This window comes from Globicephala melas, chromosome 3 (assembly GCF_963455315.2).
Source record: "Globicephala melas chromosome 3, mGloMel1.2, whole genome shotgun sequence".
NCBI lineage: Eukaryota > Metazoa > Chordata > Mammalia > Artiodactyla > Delphinidae > Globicephala > Globicephala melas.
Window position 1 is genome coordinate 144,150,260 of NC_083316.1, and position 19,960 is coordinate 144,170,219.

A 19,960-nucleotide genomic window follows, 5' to 3' on the forward strand; every position below is an offset into this window, starting at 1 on the left:
TACTATGAGTCAGACGATAGCTTTACGCTAAAAATACACCATCACCCGTGATTGTCTTCACAACCCTGGCTGTCACATCCATTCAAACTTTGGACACTGAGGCTCAGAAAAGAAAAATTCTGTGCCCACCTGGTAGAGCTGGTCTATGATCATTTGACCACGCCTGTGGTTCCCCGACCTCCCACCCCTAGTACACGGTCAGGCAGATTGGGTTCTCAGCTCCACCACTGACACATTAGCTTGAGCAAATTATTTATCATCGCTGAGCTCCATTTCCTCTTCAATAAAAGGGACTAGTTAGACCCACCTCACCAGATGATTATGAAGATTAAATGAGATCATGAAGATGATAGGGTTTAGAACAATGCCTGATGCTTTGTAAACACTTAATAAATGGTAGCTGCTGTGACATGGCTGTGTTATTTACTATTATTTCCACTATACCCTCTTGCTGTTTTAGGTTCAGAGGCCAAACGCTATTTTGCAAGAGGTACTTTTGCTCCTGTTTTCAACCTGAGATTTCTACAGCTGCACCAGGCACACTGGTAATGTCTGCAGGCCTGTGGACAAAATCACTTTTCCCACACCCACTGCAGAAGCTCAGGGCATCTGGGTCTGGCTCCAGGCTGCCCCAAAGCCGAAAGAACTTCTCCCAGAGGGTACAAGAGCCAAGGCTCTCCTTCTACCCTGGCTGCAGCAGAGCTGGTGGCGTCCACCTCCCCCATGAGGAGGACATATGGACCGTGCTCTCTCTCTGGCAGTCAGCATTGATTGCACAGGCAACGCAGGCCATGAAATAAGCTTTTTCTCACCCAGGTCGTCTTCTCTTTGGTTTTCCCTTGCTGCCTGACAAACAATTGTTATGTTTCATGATAAAGCACTCTTGGTTCTGCTCCACCAGCCACCCCACAGTGAGTGTGGATGGAAGAAAACAAGACCCCCTCACTTCTCCTTGAGCTTTGGTGTGTCTTGTGACTGGGCTGCTCACATGTTCCCTTTCAACAGCCCTTCTGCAGAGAGAGGCAAGGCTGAGATAAATCCTCCCCCACTGCCAGTACCTTCATCCTTCTTTTTTGTTGAGAGGCAGTGAGGCTTAGCTGAAAGAAGACAGAATTTGGAGCTAGACAGGCAAGGTCTGAATCCCAGTTCTGCAAATTCCTTACTGAATGACCTTGGGCAAAACACTTCACTTTTCAGAGTCTCAGTTTTCTCTTCTGTCAAATGGGTTCATAATCCCTACCTAAGCCACACAATTGTTGAGAGAAACCACATGAATAGAGGCAGAAGCACTGCAGAGCGAGTGATGGCTATCCTAGTTGCCATCCAATTTCCTTGAAATGGGATTGAATTGTCTGAAAAAAGAAAGCTAAGGGGAGTGATCCAAATTAATCTCTCCATCTCCATATAAAATATTTGCCTGAAGGTTCTTCTGGCAAAGCAAGGATTGGCAAACTTTTTCTGTAAAGGCCACACTATAAATATTTTTGGCTTTGGGGGGCCAGTCTCTGCCAAGAACTAGGCCCACATAGGGCCTAGAACTGTAGCACACATAGGGCCACAGACAGTATGAAAATGAGTGGCTGTGGCTATGTTTCAATAAAACTTTATTTACAATAGCAGGTGGCAGTGGGCTGGATGGGCCTGCAGGCTGTGGTTTGCCCACCCTGGCCTTAGCTGTTTAGAGTTTGGGGCTGGAGAACAGCATCTTCCTCGCCAAGCAAACCAGCATGCCGACATCCTCCTTCTGCCAGCACCCTCTCAGAAACCCACCTGTCAGAGAGTCAGAGCCCATGCCAGCTGCCCGAATTCCCTCTCTGCCTTTGAGACACTGGAGGTTTAGATTTATGGGCATGGCAATTTGTCTCACATAATCCTGTCCGTAATTACACCAGCAGCCATTAGGTAAATGATTTGGCCCTTTCCCCTGAGTGATATTTCCCCCCTTGAAATAAACAGGGGGGGACTTCTCTCCCATAAGTTAAGCATATTATTTGCCTCATCACACAAGGCAAATGCGGTAGCTCCGAGCTATTAGTCTATCACTGCAGAGATCAGACTGCCAGGAACCAGAAGTAATTTACAACAGGGAAGTAAACAGGACCCCAGATAGATAAATAAGAGGCCCGGGCTGGTCTGGGGCCTGAAAAGATTAAGTAATGAGAGTATCTAGCAAGAGATTAAGTGCTAAGTGAGCTAGGACCAGAGCAGCCTCCTACGAAGGAATCAAATTATATCACTGGAAAGAGAGATTATTGAAGCCCCTCATGCGGAGCTGGGAAATCAGCGCTTCTTGGGAGGCGAGGGCTGCCATCATTAGCATAGCAACTGGGGACTCTGTGCTGAAGTCTGGCTAATTAGCTGCAGGTAAATGGTTATATATGACAGGTAAGCAGGGTGCGGTGCCCCTGCCCACTAGGAAAACCTGGTCAGCTCCTCAGTGGCTGCTGGGTTATAAGTAACAGGCTGGGGTCTTTTTTCTCAAATGAACAGGCTCTTTATAAAGATGTGTCCTCAGAGAGGTAACTAACTACCTGGAACGGGAAAAAAAAATGTTGCTGAAGTTGATACCAAGTTGACTCTGGCCTTTTAACTTCTGAAATTCCTAGTAGGTGGAAATTCAGATGCACCAGGCTGGCTGTCCCTGGGAGGGCTGCCAGCTCTGGGAAGCAGTCCCCATCACCACACTCCAAGAAGACTTCCTCTTCGCTTCCCTTTGATGGTACCGCCATTCCTTCAACAGCAGGATGGAAACCGTAGGGGTCGGCCTCTACGCCTTCCTTTCGGTTGCCTGTTTTGTTGATTCTTTTCGAGGAAAGGCTCTCAGGTGAGGTTGGTCCCTTCAATCCCCTTCCTCAAGTATGTCGTGACAATAACCACATGGAACTCGCAACAACACTTTCACAGGTAAGAACTGCTCATCCTTACTTGGATGAGCAAATCCATCACCAATATCACCTCTTTCAAAAGAATATCCTTTTTCTTTTTCTTTCTTTTTTTTTTTTTTTTTTTGTGGTACGCGGGCCTCTCACTGTTGTGGCCTCTCCCGTTGCGGAGCACAGGCTCCGGACGCGCAGGCTCAGGGCCCATGGCTCACAGGCCCAGCTGCTCCGCGGCATGTGGGATCCTCCCGGACCGGGGCACGAACCCGTGTCCCCTGCATCGCCAGGCGGACTCTCAACCACTGCGCCACCAGGGAAGCCCAGAATATCCTTTTTCTTAAAAGAGAAACTGCTACCCCAGGCAGCCTGACCCCTGGAAACACCAATCCTTAATCCCTTGTAAGCCAGTGATCCTTCTTCCATGGTTTTTCTTCTTTGCCACTTCCTGAGAAATCATGGCAAAGGTAAGAACGTAGCTTTGGGCTGGGCCCCCAGCACCAGACGAGGAATCCTAGGGCTGGGGTTTGTGAGTTCCCTGCAGCTCTGTGCCTCTATTTCTCCAACTGTGAAAGAAAGGCATAGTTCTAGAAATTCTGAAAGTGCCGTCCAGCTCTGGGATTCTATGAAGACGATGTTCTTGCCTCCTGAGGGGTTGCTGTAGAGACGAGAGTTGACACAGAGCTTGGTACAGAATGGAGAGGCACATGGGTGATCAGAAATTCTTCCAGCTGCCTTAGGAGGAACCAGGAAAAGATGAAAATAAACCTGAGATACATTTTCCCCCAAAGATTCTTATTTTCTTTCTTTCCTTCGCTGTATCTTTACCATCTCTGTTCCATGGTTACTTTTTGGTGATTGTTATTCTTTTTTCTCCCTCCCTCTCTTCCTTATTCTAGGGTTTCTTCCTTTCTCTCCATCCTATCTTCCCTTTCTCCCACTCATCTAATGAAAAGACCCCTCCGCGTTCCTCATGACATGGAATTAAAGGTGGTGAGTGGATCAAGTCACTCTGAACAGTAGCATCTCTCCTGATCACAGCAGCAGTAAAGCGAGTCTCGAAGGTCTGCATTCCCAGGGCAGCAGCAGCGATCACACATTGCTGATTGATGCCAGGTTTGCAGAAAGGAGAAGTGACAGGTAGGGGCAGAGGGCTGGGAGGGGGAGGAGAGGAACAAACAGTAGGTTGGTGCTATAGCTACGCCAGCCAGAGACCCAGAGACAGTCGGTTTGGAAACGTTAATATTTTGATGTTCCAGTGTGGCTCTGGTTCAATTATTTTAGAAGACATGGTTGACTTCAGGTTTGGACTAATTCACCAGATGTCTTTCAAACAACCTCTGGTTTAGATCTCAGATCAAGAAAAAAAAATAATTTGGAGGTTTAGGTCAATAAATTAGTGTAATCTATTCTTTTTTTTTCCAGACTAAGATTTGGTTTTGTTTGAGTCCCCACAGGTCTCTTTTTTGGAAAGCCTTCACTGAGCTGAGCCTTCCGATAGCTAGACAACTCCTTTCAATGCCCATTAGAATTAAAACAATCAATGAGGCCTGGAGATGAAGCAAACGCAGTTTATCTTTTCATTTCATTGTATCACAGAATATTATTCCCGGGTCTTTGAAAAAAGTGTCAAAAAATAACACTGCCTCCCTAACTCAGTCTCGGACACTGGCTCACATCTGCTAGTGGAGGACCCCGGCATGGGCTGTTTCTCTCTCTTTGGTGGAAGTTTGAACTCCCACCCCGGTAGCCCTTGAAGTCAGCTCACCTCCATGCTGCGTGGCCCACCTGTGTGTGGATGGGCTCATCCCACGAAGGCCCTCTCAGGACCCCAGGGCAGGGTCCTTCTACTTTTTAAACCCAAGTAATTTGTCTTGCAAAGAGTGAAATAACTAGAGGCTAGAAACTGCGGGAAGAAGTCCAATGTGTTAGTTTTATCTTCACTCTTGTGTGTGTGCTTGTGGAGTGTGCGTGCATGTGTGTATGACTGTGTGTGCCTATATGAGCACACATCCTATTAAATATCATTTGGGGCTTTTTCAGGGCAATGAGGAGAGAGTGCTGGTTTAAAGCAGAAGCTGCCTTTGACCATATATTGAGAGTACAAAGCGGATTGTGGAGAGACCAAGTTCCTTCTCTCATTTACTCTTTTATAGAGTACTTACCAAGTACCCACTGTGTGCTAGATACAGCAGTAGACAATTATAGAGTCAACAAGACAGAAAAAATCCCCGCTCTCAGGAAGCTTAAAATCTCCTGGGGGATGCGTGAGCAGAGAGTAAACAAATAAATGAGCAAAAGAATTTCGGGTAGTGATAAGTGCTATGAAGAAAATAAAGCTGGGTCACGTTATAGACAGTGACTGAGAAAGGAAGGGATGCTACTGTAGGTAAGGTGATCAGGAAAGGCTCTCTAAGGGAGTGATGTTCGAGCCAGGACCTGAATTTCAGGAAGGACCTGGCCATGCCAACAGCTGGGGTCAGCGTGTACCGGGCAGAAGGACCAGCAAGGCCAAAGCCATGAGTCGAGAAGGGGACGGGAGTGTTGGAGCAACAGGAAGAAGGCCCAGGAGGCTGCGGCGTGGTGAATGTGGGAAGCGTGGCCTAGGATGGCACTGGGAAGAATGGTGGGGCCAGACTGTATAACGTGGGCGCTTGGGTTTATTCTTAGGACCGTGGGAAGTCACTGGGAGGTTTAACTGGGAGAATGAGGAGATCTGATTTGTCTTAAAACAATCATGGCGGCTGCTGGATGGATGACGGATAATGAACGAACATGAGCAGAAGCAGGAAGATTTAGTGGGGAGGTCCTTGAAGTCATCTCATGGAGAAAGGATGGTGGCGTGTACCAGGGTGATGGCAGCAGGTGGTAGACAACTGATAATGCCCGGTGACAAACTCTGTACAGTCGCCTCACCACTCCTATCAGTGACTCTCCACGTGGGGAAAAACTGGCAGTAGGGTACTCCCTGGGCAACTGGTCTTTCCCTGCTACTGCTTTTCCGGCCTCATTAGGCCTAATGACCTCCCATCCTTCACTCTCACTTAAGCAAAGGAAGTGCCTTGCACAGGGCAAGAGGATCTGCAGAGAGCGCCATTAGCAGTGGAAACCATAACAATTATTTCCTAAGATAATTTTGTTCAGTGGCTGAGCCCTTGGGAGCTGGTAGCCGACCAAGCTCTGCTTTGTGTTGTAAAATGGAATGAAAGTCTCTTCAGGTCTTGGGTAGAAGCCTGACCCATGCACATCTCTTCCAGGGAAAAGAGGAGCTCTCTCTTGAGACCAGAAAACATTTACACTAATAATTTCCTGTCACTGACACAGAACTGCCACTACCATCTCTGTGCACCAAAAACACCAATTATATGAGCCAAGGAGACAAAGTGTCTCCTGTTCCACCACCGCTGCCACTTTTCTGACCTCTGATATCTCCTCACAGTGTTGCTCAATAATTTGAGCTAATTTAAAAGTCAGTATCTTGCACTAAAGTGAAATTATATCTGTGCTTTCATTCCACAGCCTGGAAGGGATCTTCATTTATCTGTCTGGGATTCTCATATAGAGAGAAGGCTTTATGTGTTTGTGTGCGGTATGTTACGTGTATGTGCATGTGCTTTTGAAATAAAAGGGGGAATAGAGGAAGAGACGTGGAGACACAGGAAGGAGATGACTGGGGCCGTGATATTAATAACATTGATGATTCAGGCTTTCTTTCTATATTGCTACCGCTGATTTTCATTTTTTAAAAATCATTAAAGTTAGGTCTCTCTGAGCATCTTGATCTATGGCTTAGAGTTTCCTAAATCCCAAATTCAATGAAATTGACATGGAGGGGATCAGTCCTCGGCTACCCTTTCACCCTCTTAGAAATGCAGTTTTCTCCCCTAGACAGAGCATTCTGACCTCCCAAAGTCAAGATGCTTTTCACTGGGAGAAAAGTTGGCATGACTCTGTGTATATTTCAATCAAAAGCTGACTCATTGATGAGAAATTTGAGTCCAGAGCCCTAGACATGCCAATGAGAGGCCAAACTATCAGTTCCATAGCTGAATACTCCACTTAGCCAACCACGGGGAGGATTTTTGGCTACAAAACAGGCAGCACCAATCAAGACAAGTCCAGACTTCCAAGCAGGCTACATCACCATAAGCAGGGTGAGGAGAATTAGAGGAGGAATGATGGGAAGAAAGGAACATCATGAATAAAACATTAAAATATTCTTCTAAACCATGAATCAAAAGCTCAGGCCCAGCACACCACATTCAGGCAAGGAGCGTGAAATTTACTTAAACGTCTCCATTTCTATTTGGTTTGGACAGTACTGTGTTATCATAGTTTTGCTGTTGTTAATACTGTGTCAACACGTTCATTACAAGCTTCAGTCTCCAGGACTTTGTAAATGGACTGCAAACCTTACAAATGGAAATTAATGCTCAAAATCCAGGATACTGACACAGGGCAGCCAGAAGAGAGCCAAAGTTACAGACTTTTGTGTACGTGTGTGATTTGAAATTATGCTAGAATTTAGGACATCAAATTAAAATGCTCTGTCCCCTGGAGAGATTCCCAAATGTTAGCTGAAAATGAGAGATGATTAGGCCCTTTAGAAAGGTTTCTGTTGATGCTGAATGTGATTCAAGAACAAATATTTCAAGATTATGAGATGCGGGTACAGTAGCATCATTCAGGCAATTGAAGAATGTGTGTTTGGGGTCTGCCCACCTCAAAAGGCTGATAGTTTTCTATATGCAATGTGGCATTTCCCTGACATTTTCAATTCCCCTGACAGTTTCTAACTCCAGATAAGGAGAATGAGGATCCCCAGGGTGTGGGTGAAGGCTGGTCTCTGGTTCTCATCTTCAGCAAAGGGCTTTGTTGCCAACGGACAGCACGGTCTCTCTTCGAGCACCCTTGGTGATGTCCGCACAGCCCGGCCGAGGCTGGCCAACTCCACCGCATGCCACAGGCTGCTGAGAGCAGCACATGCTCTTCTGCAGAAAGGTTCCAACTCTGCAGGTGGGTCCCGGACAAGGAAGTGTGAGAAGGAGCCAGGTGGCGAGAAGCCCACACCCACACCCTCTGGGCTGAGATTAGACACGTCTGTGTTCTGGACTCAGCATCCCAATAACCAGCATATGGCAGTGACACACTCACGCAGTAGGTGTTCAACGGATGCTTGAATTGCCCCTGGTCACACAGTTCTCCACCTGGGAATTGGGCAAGAATGTCCCCGGTAGGGAATTGACCACATGCCAGGTAACAGCCTGGGTGTTTGTTTTATTTTTCTATTTTCCCAACTCACGGTTTTCATATCCAGGACAGAGAATGCACAGATGTACCAAGGCTTTTGGCTTTGCAAGAACTTGAGTTCTTCTTGCCGTCAGCTGTTTCATGAACCAGCTGAGCTCAGATTCAGGAGGTCTCCTGAAGCCCCTACACAGATAACCCTTTCTCCCTACATTTTTCCTTTTTCTGTAGCAATTCAGTTGGCACCCGGGCTTCACCATCATTACTAGTGTCCAGTGTTTTTCGCCAAACGTTGGTCTGACTTCCTGCAAAGCGTGGCTTTTTCCACCCTGATCCATGGCCTGACTCTCAAACGTTAACCCTTTCCATACATCCTCAGAAAACCATCCTGGAATCCCCACCAAGTAGACCAGCAAAAACCCTTACCTTCAAACCAAAGAAAATACTAAATCCATGAAATCACTTAAGCCACCCGTCCAAAGAGAGGGAGACTCAAAATGTTTTATACAGCAACCTATAAGAAACTCATTTTGTGGGATGTTTCACATTCCAGCCCATGGTTTATTCCCCCATATATCCCTGCCAGTAATATCAACCAGATGTGGCAAAGAAGTCTGTGCAGAATTGTAAAAATTACAAGCATATTCTGTAATTCCAAAGCATTGTAAAGTCACAGCTTGGTTTTTTCTTTCTTAAAAAAATAAAAAAGAAAAACTTTCCAAGCTGGCAGAATGTTCTCAAGTACAAGTATTGCCTGATCACTTTAGAAAATTCTGCTGCTGGCCCGAAGGGCTAAAGAATTTGAAGACGTAAAACCTCACTCTACCTTTGCTAAATTGTAGGGAACTTAGAAAAGTCTACTTGCAAACATGCATTTAAGTCTATAAATTTTTCTCTTTTAACGTTTCAAGTCTTGATATCCTAGATCTCAGATATGAGCATATGTTCATATACACTCATATGAGCATAAAAGTACAAATACTGAACCTTGAAAGCTATAGAGGTCCATGATTTTTTCTCTTATTCTCCCGTCTGCCCAACCTTCTTTTTCAAGATGTATTTCAGCACAAGCAGCACATTAAAAAGCAGAAAAAATATACAGAATTGGGGGTCAGAAAGACCTGGGTTTATTCCTGGTGAGTTAGTTAAAACTCCTCAACCCTCAGTTCCATCTTCTGTGTAGTGGGCATAAACATACCTACCTTGAAGGAGGACCAAAGAAGATGGCAAATGCATAAGGTGTGCAGCACACAGTAGGTGCTCATGAAATGTTTGGTTCCTCCTCTGATCCCAAATCTATAAAATAACAGGGGTTGTACTAGATCAGTGTTTCCCACAATATGCCTCATGGGTGACATACACCCAAATCACTTAGGGTGCCTACTTACAGAGTCAAATCCCTACATCCATTCCAGATCTAATGAAACTAGAGTCCTTCGGGACATAGTCTGGGAATCAGCATTTTAATTAGAACCTCGAGGGATTAGTTTCTCTATATGCTAAGTCTGAGAACCACTGTAGTCTGGATCCTCGCTCTGCGAAGTGTGGTCCTGTAGAAATGCAGACTCTTAGGTCCCACCCCAGACCTGCAGAACCAGAGTCCACATTTTAACCAGATTCCCAGGTGTTCAGATGCACAGTAAAGGTTGAAAAACACTGGCCCAGATAACCTTTATTCCTAGTTCTGAAATTCTATAGTATGAGTCCATAAGGCAATTCAAAGTATTAGCCTTATAATCAACTCAGTGAATAAGGCAACAGGATAAAGGCTCAGTGGAGGAGAGAAGAACAGAAACCTTCCCTGCCTGCCTTCTTTCTTCGCTCCAGCTTCAGGTACTACAGAGTGCAACTCACACAAAACAGAAATCCCAAGAGTGACAGGGCACCCACTGTAATCCATTATCTGTCCACACACAGATTAAAGCTAAACCCGTCTTCAAGCACATGACGAAGCATGCAGGTGACGAAGCCTGCCATAAAGCAAACGGAAGGCTGGCCTAACCACAGTGCTCGGTGATTGGGGAAGTGTTGGAGAAGGAAATGGAGCTCCAGTTTGCAGGGACTTTTTCCATGAGCTTTAGGCAGCCACGCCCCCGGAAAAAGCGGCCCCACGCCTGCGATAGTGAGGCTGGTCTCACCATCCGTCCCCTGGCCTCTGAAGGCTGTGCCAGCCCACACCAGAGGCGGCGACAGGTCTCTGAGATCCAGCTCCAGGTAGGCAAGCAGGCAGGCAGTCTCTGAAGCCCCTATCGTCCCGCTGGATTGGTTTTCCCATCGCCCTATGATCATTTCACCACACCGGATAACTCTGCTGGAAAACTGAATAGTATGGTTTTTGTTTTCTTCACTGACTTTTCACTTGTAGAGCATCGTTTCACATCAGTACAGAGTTTTATGGAGACACATATTGCAGGTGGTTATGTGTTAAAGGTTAGTGCAGAATTGGAAGACGGAGCTGGCTACAAAAGGAACTCCGAGTAGCAGAAGGTACGACCTAGAGGTACAGGGTTCCAGTCATTCAACAGATCTGGTCTCATTTAGGGCTTCAAAGAGATAAAGGAACTAGAGCACTAACTGAGCTTCTACGAGGGGGTGCTGGCCCTTTAGTTACTGACTTCTCATAAGTATGGAAATTGTGGTAAGGATGTGGGCTCTGTAGTCAGGCAAGCCTGGGTTTAAAGTTTAGCTCTGTCGGTGACTGGCTCTATGACCTTGGGCAAGCTGTCTAAATCTCCAGGACTCGGTGTGTTTATCTGTAAAATGGGGCTCATGTAGTATCTAACCTCCCAAGCCTGAGATTGAGGAAGAGAATCTATCTAAAAGCAGTTCGCAGAGCACTTGACCCACGGTAAATATGCAATGCACACTTGGGAACTATCATATGCTAACGTGTTCATTCGTACACATTACGAAGCCCTTGCCCCCATCCTTCAGAATGTCACTGTATTTGGAGATTGGGTCTTTAAAGAGGTGACTAAGTTAAATGTGGCCATTAGGGTGGGGCCTAAGCCAACATGACTGGTGTCCTTATGAGAAGAGGACGGGACACTAGAGGTGAGCGTGAACAGAGGGACAACCACGTTCAGGAGCAGCAAGAAGACCATCAATCTGCAAGACAAGGAGACAGCCCTCAGGAAATCAAACCTGCCAGAACCTTGATCTGAAACTTCTGGGCCGCAGACTGTGAGGAAACAAATTTCTGTTGTTTAAGCCATCCGGTCTGAGGTACTTTTTTTTTTTTGCGGTACGCGGGCCTCTCACTGTTGTGGCCTCTGAGGTACTTCTTTATCACAGCCCTAGCAAACTACGACAGGAACTATGATGATTATCCCTATTGCACTGCTAACCAACCAGAGACTGAGAAAGCTGAGTCACTTGCCCAGCGTCAGTCACCAGACGGTAGGATCCAAACCCAGGTCTGGACAGTTCCAAAGCCCCTGCTCTTTGCTCTAATATTGGGTTACTTCAAAGAAACATTAGATCACCTTGCTGAATGCAGCTTCTGGCTTGTTTGGGGACACAGGGCATGGAGGCACATGGCTGGTGATAAGGGCAGAAAATGCTAAATACGAAGGAGAGGTCCAAGGTAGCAGAAATGAGAGTTCTGGGGATGGCCCACTCATTGCAAGTAAGTTCCTTGGAAACTGAGGTCTCACAACTCTTTGGGAGGGAAGCGGCCCCACCAGGACAGCAGCCCCAGTGACTTGGGGCTAAGTTGGCTGGTCACATTTCATGTTGTTTTCAGCTGCCTGGGGATTAACTTCCCAAGTCTCTTGCAACTCCACTGACCCAAGTGAGCGACAGCGGTTTAACCCCAGTGGCATGTTTTAAATCTGCCACATACCTCGAGGGACTGTGTGAAGAATAATTGGGGGCCTCCGTCCTGCTGCTAGCACAACTGCTTCTTCAGCAACAGGCTTTAAACCACTACCAAATATGTAACGGACTCTTTGGACATGAATCCAGGAGATGTGGAGCAGAAGGACCCCAGTGGTCTGCTCATCCTCACACGGCAAAGTCAAATTTTTAAAAACAACAGTTGTGAACCACTGTGTGCCTCTCATCCCCTTCAAAGCTCCCTAATCTGGTGCAAGGCAGACAGCTTTTAATTACTGTTTTCATCTTGTCTTTTGCTTCTTCTAAGGAATTTCTGACAACATTAACCACTTAACTTCCAAATCACCAGAAATCCTTCCCTCCTTCCCCCACGTGTGGGTAAAAGAGAAAGCTTGAAGGAGAGGCCAAAAAGGAGAAATTAATAACTTACAGACCACGTAACAGACCACGCTTCATCTCAGCCTCTCTAGATGAGGCCCAGAGAGATGAAGTAACATGCCTAAGGTCACATAGCTTGTGGGTGGCAGAGCCAGTAGGAGGATCAGGGTCTTCCCACTCCCGGTGCAGTCCTCCCTCAACCCTCATTTATTTGGGAGACTGAACTCTTTGAGAGGTGCTGAAATGTTTACACCAGAGATGCCAGAGCCCCAGCATATGCCCCATTCCTATCAGTCAGCCAGCAAAAGTTAACCATAGCCATCTTTCACTGAGCACTTTACTATGGGCTATAGTCAATGCTAAAGGTTGTCCCTGGGCTATTTCCATTTACCTCACAACAACCTGGAGAAGTAGGTTCTATTATTGTCTACTTTACTGAGGAAGAGCCTGAGACCCAGAGAGGTTAAGTAATTTGCCCATGGTCTCACAGCAAGTAACTGGCAGCCCCTCACCCTTTTCACTTTACTGCCATCTACTGTGCTCAGTCACGAGTGATAGGAAACCTGGAAAGAGCAGAAGTCCGGGCCTGATCCTTGAAAATCTTATAATATACATCAGGACAGGAGTGAGCTAATATTTACTGAGTGCCCAAAGCAGGATAGAGACCTTGCTGGGTGTTTTACAGACCACAGTGGTATTACCTAAGCCTCAGGGCACTTCTGAGCTCTAGGATTCTACAGCTCGTGCTCTGTGCGCTAAAGGACAGAGTAAGAGGATAGATACATCACTACTATACACATGCACCAATGAATCAGATGGTGCTGCGTCTAAGGGGGGGTGGGGCAGGGTAACCAGCCAAGGCCTGACAGAGCACTTGGATGTATGACAGGTCCATCACCAATCCTTTTTAGCATGACTTCAGCTCTCCACAATAGTTAGCACAGCAGCGTGGCATGGTAGAAAACAGAGGTACTTTGCAGCAACACACATGCATTTCTTTCCCCATTCCGTTGTATTCTGGTTATACAGCCATGGGCAAGTCAGATAACACTTCTAAGCTTTAGAAGTAGATTTTTTTTAAAAAAATAAATTTACTTATTTTATTTATTTATTTTTGGCTGCGTTGGGTCTTCGCTGCTGCGCAAGGGCTTTCTCTAGTGGCGGCGAGTGGAGGTAGAAGTAGATTTAATAATGATTCTCTTTGCAGGGTTGGTGTGAAGGCTAAATCTGAGTATTGAGGCAGAGTGCCCCGTGCTGCTGCTTAGAAATACGGGTACGGACAAGTAATTTAAACTCTGGGCCTTAGTTTCTTCATCTGTAAAATGGGAGTATTGAGGCAGGGAGTTAATTGTAGTAGAACAAAAGCACAGGCTTCGGAGTCAGATTACCCACATTCGATTCCTGGTTCTGTCACTGAGTAACTGTATGATGCTGGGCAAGTTCTTTGACCTCTTTGAGCCTCAGTTTCACATCCACAGAATGGTACTCATAGTTCCTACCGCATAGCATCATTAGGAGTATCCAACAAGTTCTATGTTAAGTGCTCAGAAGAGCACCCAACACTCAACGTGTTTGCTATTGTTATTATCTTGAAGTGTTATTGTAAGGATCCAAACCACTCAATGAAAGCACAGGGAACTGAACAGACTAGATGCTCAATAAACTTGTAGATGTCTGCCGTGTTCAAGCCTAGTATGTCTTCCCCTGTCCTCTGATAACAGAATTACTCTTCCTTTTGGGAAACCCATTCCCAGGCCCCGCACACCCTCATCTGCAAACAACTGTGATGGACGCATGGCCCAAACTTGGTCAATCAGAGGACACCACCTCACCAGCAACAGCATCTGCTCAGAGCTGGACGTGCGACCAAGGTAAGCAACTGACCCTCAGTTCTTTCCTGCAGGACTGTTGTCGAGGACACCCTCTCCACCCTGGTTGCTAGGTTACTGCCCTCAGAGTCTTCTGCTTTTGCCTGCCATCCTGTGCTCTCTTCCTAGGGCTGCGGGGAGTGAGATGAAGTCCCGATGACACCGCCATGCTCCTGGATCCAGCTGTTCCTAAAGCCAACCATAACTACCACTGGCCTTCCCATGCACATTAACTAACATATTTTCCCTCTGAGTTAAACTAATTTGTCACATTTCTGCCACTTACTAGTTAGTGATAATATTATAATCATATATATATATAATAGGTTCTCAATAAATACTGTTTCCCTTTCCCATCACTACATGTCTTATTATACGACCATAGCGTTTCCAAAAGGTATTTTTCAGATAATCATTGAATATTAAGCAGTCTTTGTCTATAGATCTAATAAGAAAAGGTGCGTCAGAATTGCTGTTTAAACCACACGGCCGACTATGGAGGAGACGGCCACCCAGCAGCCCCATTTAGCATTCCCTGGAAAACGGCTCACTGCATCTATTGAGATGCAGTGCTCTTTTAAAACGGAGCCAGTGGCATATGTATACACACTCATGATTGCACATTTATTGATTTCTAATTTGCACCCTGCTTACTTCCAAAAAGGCCCTGGAGTGGCTGACAAAATGAGACAAAGACACAATAGGGTCATTAAGAAAAATCAAAGATCAAGCCCAGGGAGAAAAAGGGATTGCTGATTATAGCCCAAACCTGGGTTAATAGAGCTGCTTCAATGAACAGAAATATGTATTTAGCTCTCAGCTCTTTGGCGGCCGTTCAGAATGTGTCGTGACGGGGCACACAGAGAACTGGGCAAACTTCATATCTGCAGTTTAACACCCAGCACAGAGGCCAGGCTGGAACAAGCACCTGGGAAAAGTTTATTGAATGAACGAATGAACAAACAAACGAATGAGTGAATGAAGGAATGGTGGATGAAAGATTCAAAGTTCCCTCAGAACATGGTTCATACCCTGAGGCCTGTATCATTCACTTATTCATCCACCCATTCCCGAGTGCCTATGTGTCACACTGGGCCTGGACGGGGACCTGGAGAGGGACAGAAACCAAAATGAGCCAAACGTCCTCCCTGCCTTCCCAGCTGCAGCTCTCTGGCCTGAGGACAAAGCTCCGTGTAACAGATCTCAGGGCCCACGGCAGCTCCTGGTTTCTTCATGTCTCCCAGGGAAAGGAGATTCGAAACAAGTGGTGAAGATGGGAATTGTAGGAGTAACAATAGCTATCTTGGTAATTGCACTCACACAGCACTTTAAACCCTAGAAAACGCATGCCCACCATAATCTCATCGGATACACGTACAGCTCCTTGGTGAGGTGGGTAGAAGGGAAGATGAGGCATCTCCCATTTACTGATGAAGACATTTAGGCACAGAAGGGAAAGTGGCTCTCCTGACCTCCTTCAGTTAGAAAGTGGCCTTTAGGACACTGGACTTTCCCATGCCCCTGTGCTACCTGCCTGGGCCTGGTCCCCAGCATGGCAGAGGCCTGTTAACACGGCCTGAAACTCCTCCTCTGCCTGGATCGAGACCAGCCCCGCCTGAAATGGGCCTCACCTGATGGCCATGGGGAGCAAGAATCAGCCCCCCTGACCTCCTGCAGCAACTGGAACTCTCAGACCTACCCGCTCAAAGCTGCCCAGCAGCCCCAGTCCCACAAGCACCTTTTACTTGCCTCGAAAGTGACGCTGAGATTCCAGAAGAACAGCATACAGTCTGCGTTATTTAGTTAAAAGCAGGTTGAAAAGCACAAGGTAGTGCTGGGTGGAGAGATGGCTATTAGATGAGCACTTAAGGAAAGAACTGTAAAGGGAAGAGGAAGTTAAAAACCAGAGTGGTTTCCCCGTCTGCCCAGTTGCTGTTGCTCATTCGGGCCAGCAACAGCACCTCATGCACCCTCACGTCCATCAAGGTGGATTCAGAGCCGAAGAGTGGAAAGGGAGGCATGCTCTTTCCCTCATTTAGCACAGTCAGCCGGGTGGACTGGGCAAGAGAAAGGGAAGGCCAGCAAGAGGAGACCGTGACGAAGTACAGGTGTCCCCCAGAGAAGGCAAGCAAGGCCGCGGTACCCTTGACACCCCAGCCAACCCCAGCCCGTTCTTGTTGCAGCCAAGTGTCCTTGAAAGCACATTTATGTATATAGTCTCTGTGTGTGTGTACAGAGAGAGATACAGATTCCTAATTCAGAACTCATTCTTAAGTGCACATGCAAACATGCGTTTCGTATTTCCCAATTTATCTCCATGCATCGGCGGACTGCATACGGAGGTATTAAACACGGCCGTTGGAAACGAGAAGGGTGGCTACCACTTTGCAGCCTCCCCAGTAAGGTCAGAGTCCTCCCAGCCAGGCCGTACATCTCACTGCCTGACTGCTAAGCAGTCGGACACTTGTTGCTCCAGCCAGAAAGTCAAGCCTTGGGCAACCAATTCACCCCATAACATACACTAGTTACTGCCGGTAGGACTTTCAGGTTCGAAGTCATGGAGTTGTTCACTGTCAGTAATTAGCACTTGCCTAATAACCCCAATCTACGAATCACAATCTCCATCGCGACGTGCATCTCCAGCTCTTCAGTATCCAAACTCTCACGCTGAATAAATACACAGAGAATCTGCAAGTCTCCCCCCACCCCCCATCATACCCTGGACCATTCTGAAGATAAAGCAAAATTCAAAGTATTTCTTTCTTTTCCCACAAAATCACAGATCTCCAGACCCAGGGTTCCCGGACTGGCAGCAGTTGGAAGCAGGCAAAGGGTAGGTATCCTTCTAGCCAGCAAGGAGGTGAGGTTGAAATGCTTAACCCAAACCACTGCCCTCCTCCAAGACCACTGGCAGTCTTGTGTGAACCAATTCACCTCCAAGCCTACCCTCAGGGCATTTCCCTGAGGTTAATTCAGACCCAAGTTAAAAGGAAGAGTTTCTCCTTGCAAAGGAGAGATGCACTACCACAGGTCCACAGCCCTCACCGGCCACTTAAGCGGATGATCTGGGAAGGACGGACGCAAGAAAGGCGGGCTGGAGGGGAGTGTGAGGACCCAGCACGCTGAAGCCTGGCTCCAAGCGCCCACGTGCGCGGACTCACTGCCAAGGTCCACACGGCTCAGGGCTCCCCACGCTAAGGCAACCGCATCCTCAGCGTCAGCAAAGCCGGGCAAGACACCAGGTGGGGAACACAACTCCATTCTACTCACAGTCTGGTGAGCTTCGGGTTGCTCTGGAAAAGCAGTTCCGGGAGGACCTGGAGTTTATTCTTGTTCAGGCGCCTGAAAGGGGAAAAAAGAATGAAAAGATGTCAAGGGGACATGAAACGGGATCAAGAGTATTTACAGACACCCCTTCGGCCAATCGATCAACAGGTATTAAGAGGCTTCTAGATCTTTCAACGTGGGATGCTCAGCACGTGTAAGGCACACTCTTAACGCGCGGAGCTGGGAGTCAAGTTGGCGATAAAAAGGCAAAGGTCAGTCGGAAGCAGGAACACAACACGCTTGCTGCCACAGCCCCCTTCACGAGCCTCGGAGAGGCATCACTAACTGATCAGGACATTCTTTCCCACGAACCTCAGACGGGCTTTTGAACTTTTCTCAACATGTGCCTGCGGTAGCTAGCTATTGCCAGGTGATGGAATGGGCATGTGAAATGGGTCTCTAAAAATAAACAAAATATCAGAGAGAATATTCCAGATCCTAAGTGGTGAGGACAGGTGGGACAGATAGCAGTCGTTATAGGAACAGAGAAGAGGGTGGGGCAGATCACCAGGGGTTACAGGGCCAGATGTAGTCCCTGCCAGCCTGGCTTTTCAGACCAGAGCTGGGCTGCGTTATGACTGCCATGGACCCTGGGCATTTTTGCCTTTGTGGGCCCCTTCCCCTATTTAAAAAAATTAAATATTGTATTTTATAACTGTGTTGGTATAAAAACAAATATATTAATATCATATAACATTTACTTTGACCTGAACACTCATTCCTTTCCTCTAATTTTAAAAGAAATTAAACCATTTTCATAGGTCCCTAAAAAGTACTGTCAGCCCTGGGTACTGTCCCCGCTGTGCTTAGATGGCAAAGTCGGCCCTGGGTCAGGGATCACGGTCTAGGTGTGTAGACCCGGAGGCAAACTCAGTCCAGGAGGGGTGTCCCACGTTGGGTGGTGGCAGCAGAGCCAGACTCTCTCCTGAGAACGGTCCATGCTGATGCCCACAGAAAAGAAGGCCATCTGAGTTTCCGAGGGACCGTAAGTCACTGTGGTCTCCACGAAGCCTGCTCTCCCGGGAGTGTGAGGCCAAGAGGGAAAGCCTGCCCCGTGCTCATTCCCAGGCCTCTCTGTCCAAGCATCTTTACGCAGCCTAATCAGGGAAGCCCAAACCAGTGTCCCCGAATCTCCTGTCCCCAGAATCCTCAGAATCTCACTCTTCAGAATCTCCCTGTGCAGAAGAGCAGTTTACAGCCCGGCTGAACTTCTCCGCTTAAACTGTGCACATGTGGCTACGTGGAAAAAACGTATTATCCCATCTTAGAGCTAAGCGAACTGAAGAGAAGAAAAGGTGAGCTGCTTCCCAGCTTCTGTCCCCAAAGCCCACACTTCGTCCACCACATCATGCAGACATGATCCGCTGGGGGTCGGGGGGATTGCTATTTTCCCCTTTTCGTTCCAGGTTGAAGGACAAAAACTTCAGAGGGATAGGGGACTAGAAGGAAGTTTGAAAGGGCAGAGCATGTGAGAGGAGCATTCACCACCTCAAGTCAGAAGTGTGCAGCTCAGCCCTGACGGGGTCCACGTGGTGCGGGGCAGGGGTGGACCAGCGGAGCTGTTGGTGACACTCCTGACTGGAAGGACGCCTGAGAAAAGGCTGGCAAGTTGGACAAGATAAGCTCAAATGCCCTGCCCCACCGAAACGGCGACCTGACTCCCTGTGCTCTTTTTTGTTTTGTTTTGTTTTCGTTTGTTTAATTGTGGTTAGAACGAAAGCCCTAACATAAAATTGACCATCTTCACCATTTTTAAGCGTCCAGTTCTGTAGTGTTAAGTATATTCTCACTGCTGTGCAGCAGATGTCCAGAGCTTTTTCATCCTGCAAATCTGAAACGCTGTACCCATTAAACAACACCACCCCAGGGCCCCTCCCCTCGTCCCTGGCAGCCACCATTCTATTTTCTGTCTCTATGGATTTGACCAGTGCTCTTTTGATCACTCCCAGTATCTGCTCTTTGTGTGTTCCTGTCACCAAAGTGGGAAGAAAGGGGGGAGCCCAGAGGAGAGGAGGGGGAGTCTAGCTCCTTGTCTAGAGCAGTTCTCATAGAGCCAGTGATAAGCCCCTTTCTAACACGGGGAAGCACTGGTCCCAGAGAAGGCGTGGTGCTATGACTTTGGGGTTGGTCACGCTGGGTTCAGGTCTGGCTCTATCATGCTCTCGCCATGGGACCTCGGGGAAGTTACCCAGCTCCTTGAGCCTCTGTTTTCCATCTGCCTAATAACCCTACTCAGTGAGTTACAGTAAGTTTTAATGACACACTGTATGCATAAGTGTCTAGCACTGCAACGAGAGCATGGCAATAATAACTGAAACGAGTTGCGGCACAAATGCATGTCAGGCACTACGCCACGTGCTAGAGGGGTAGGATCTCAGGCAGCGCAGCTCAGAGGCTGGTGTCATAATTACCCGCACCTCACAGATA

At 47.3% G+C, this 19,960-nt stretch overlaps 1 protein-coding gene across 1 annotated transcript in view; it reads right to left on the reverse strand.

Annotated features, from left to right (window-relative positions):
* SLIT3 (slit guidance ligand 3) overlaps nt 1-19,960 on the reverse strand; it is a 610,776-nt gene that overhangs the window by 490,625 nt on the left and 100,191 nt on the right. Inside the window, exon 4 of the mRNA XM_030829978.3 lies at nt 17,477-17,548. Coding sequence (XP_030685838.1) covers nt 17,477-17,548 — 72 coding nt within the window. The remainder of the gene's footprint in view (nt 1-17,476; nt 17,549-19,960) is intronic.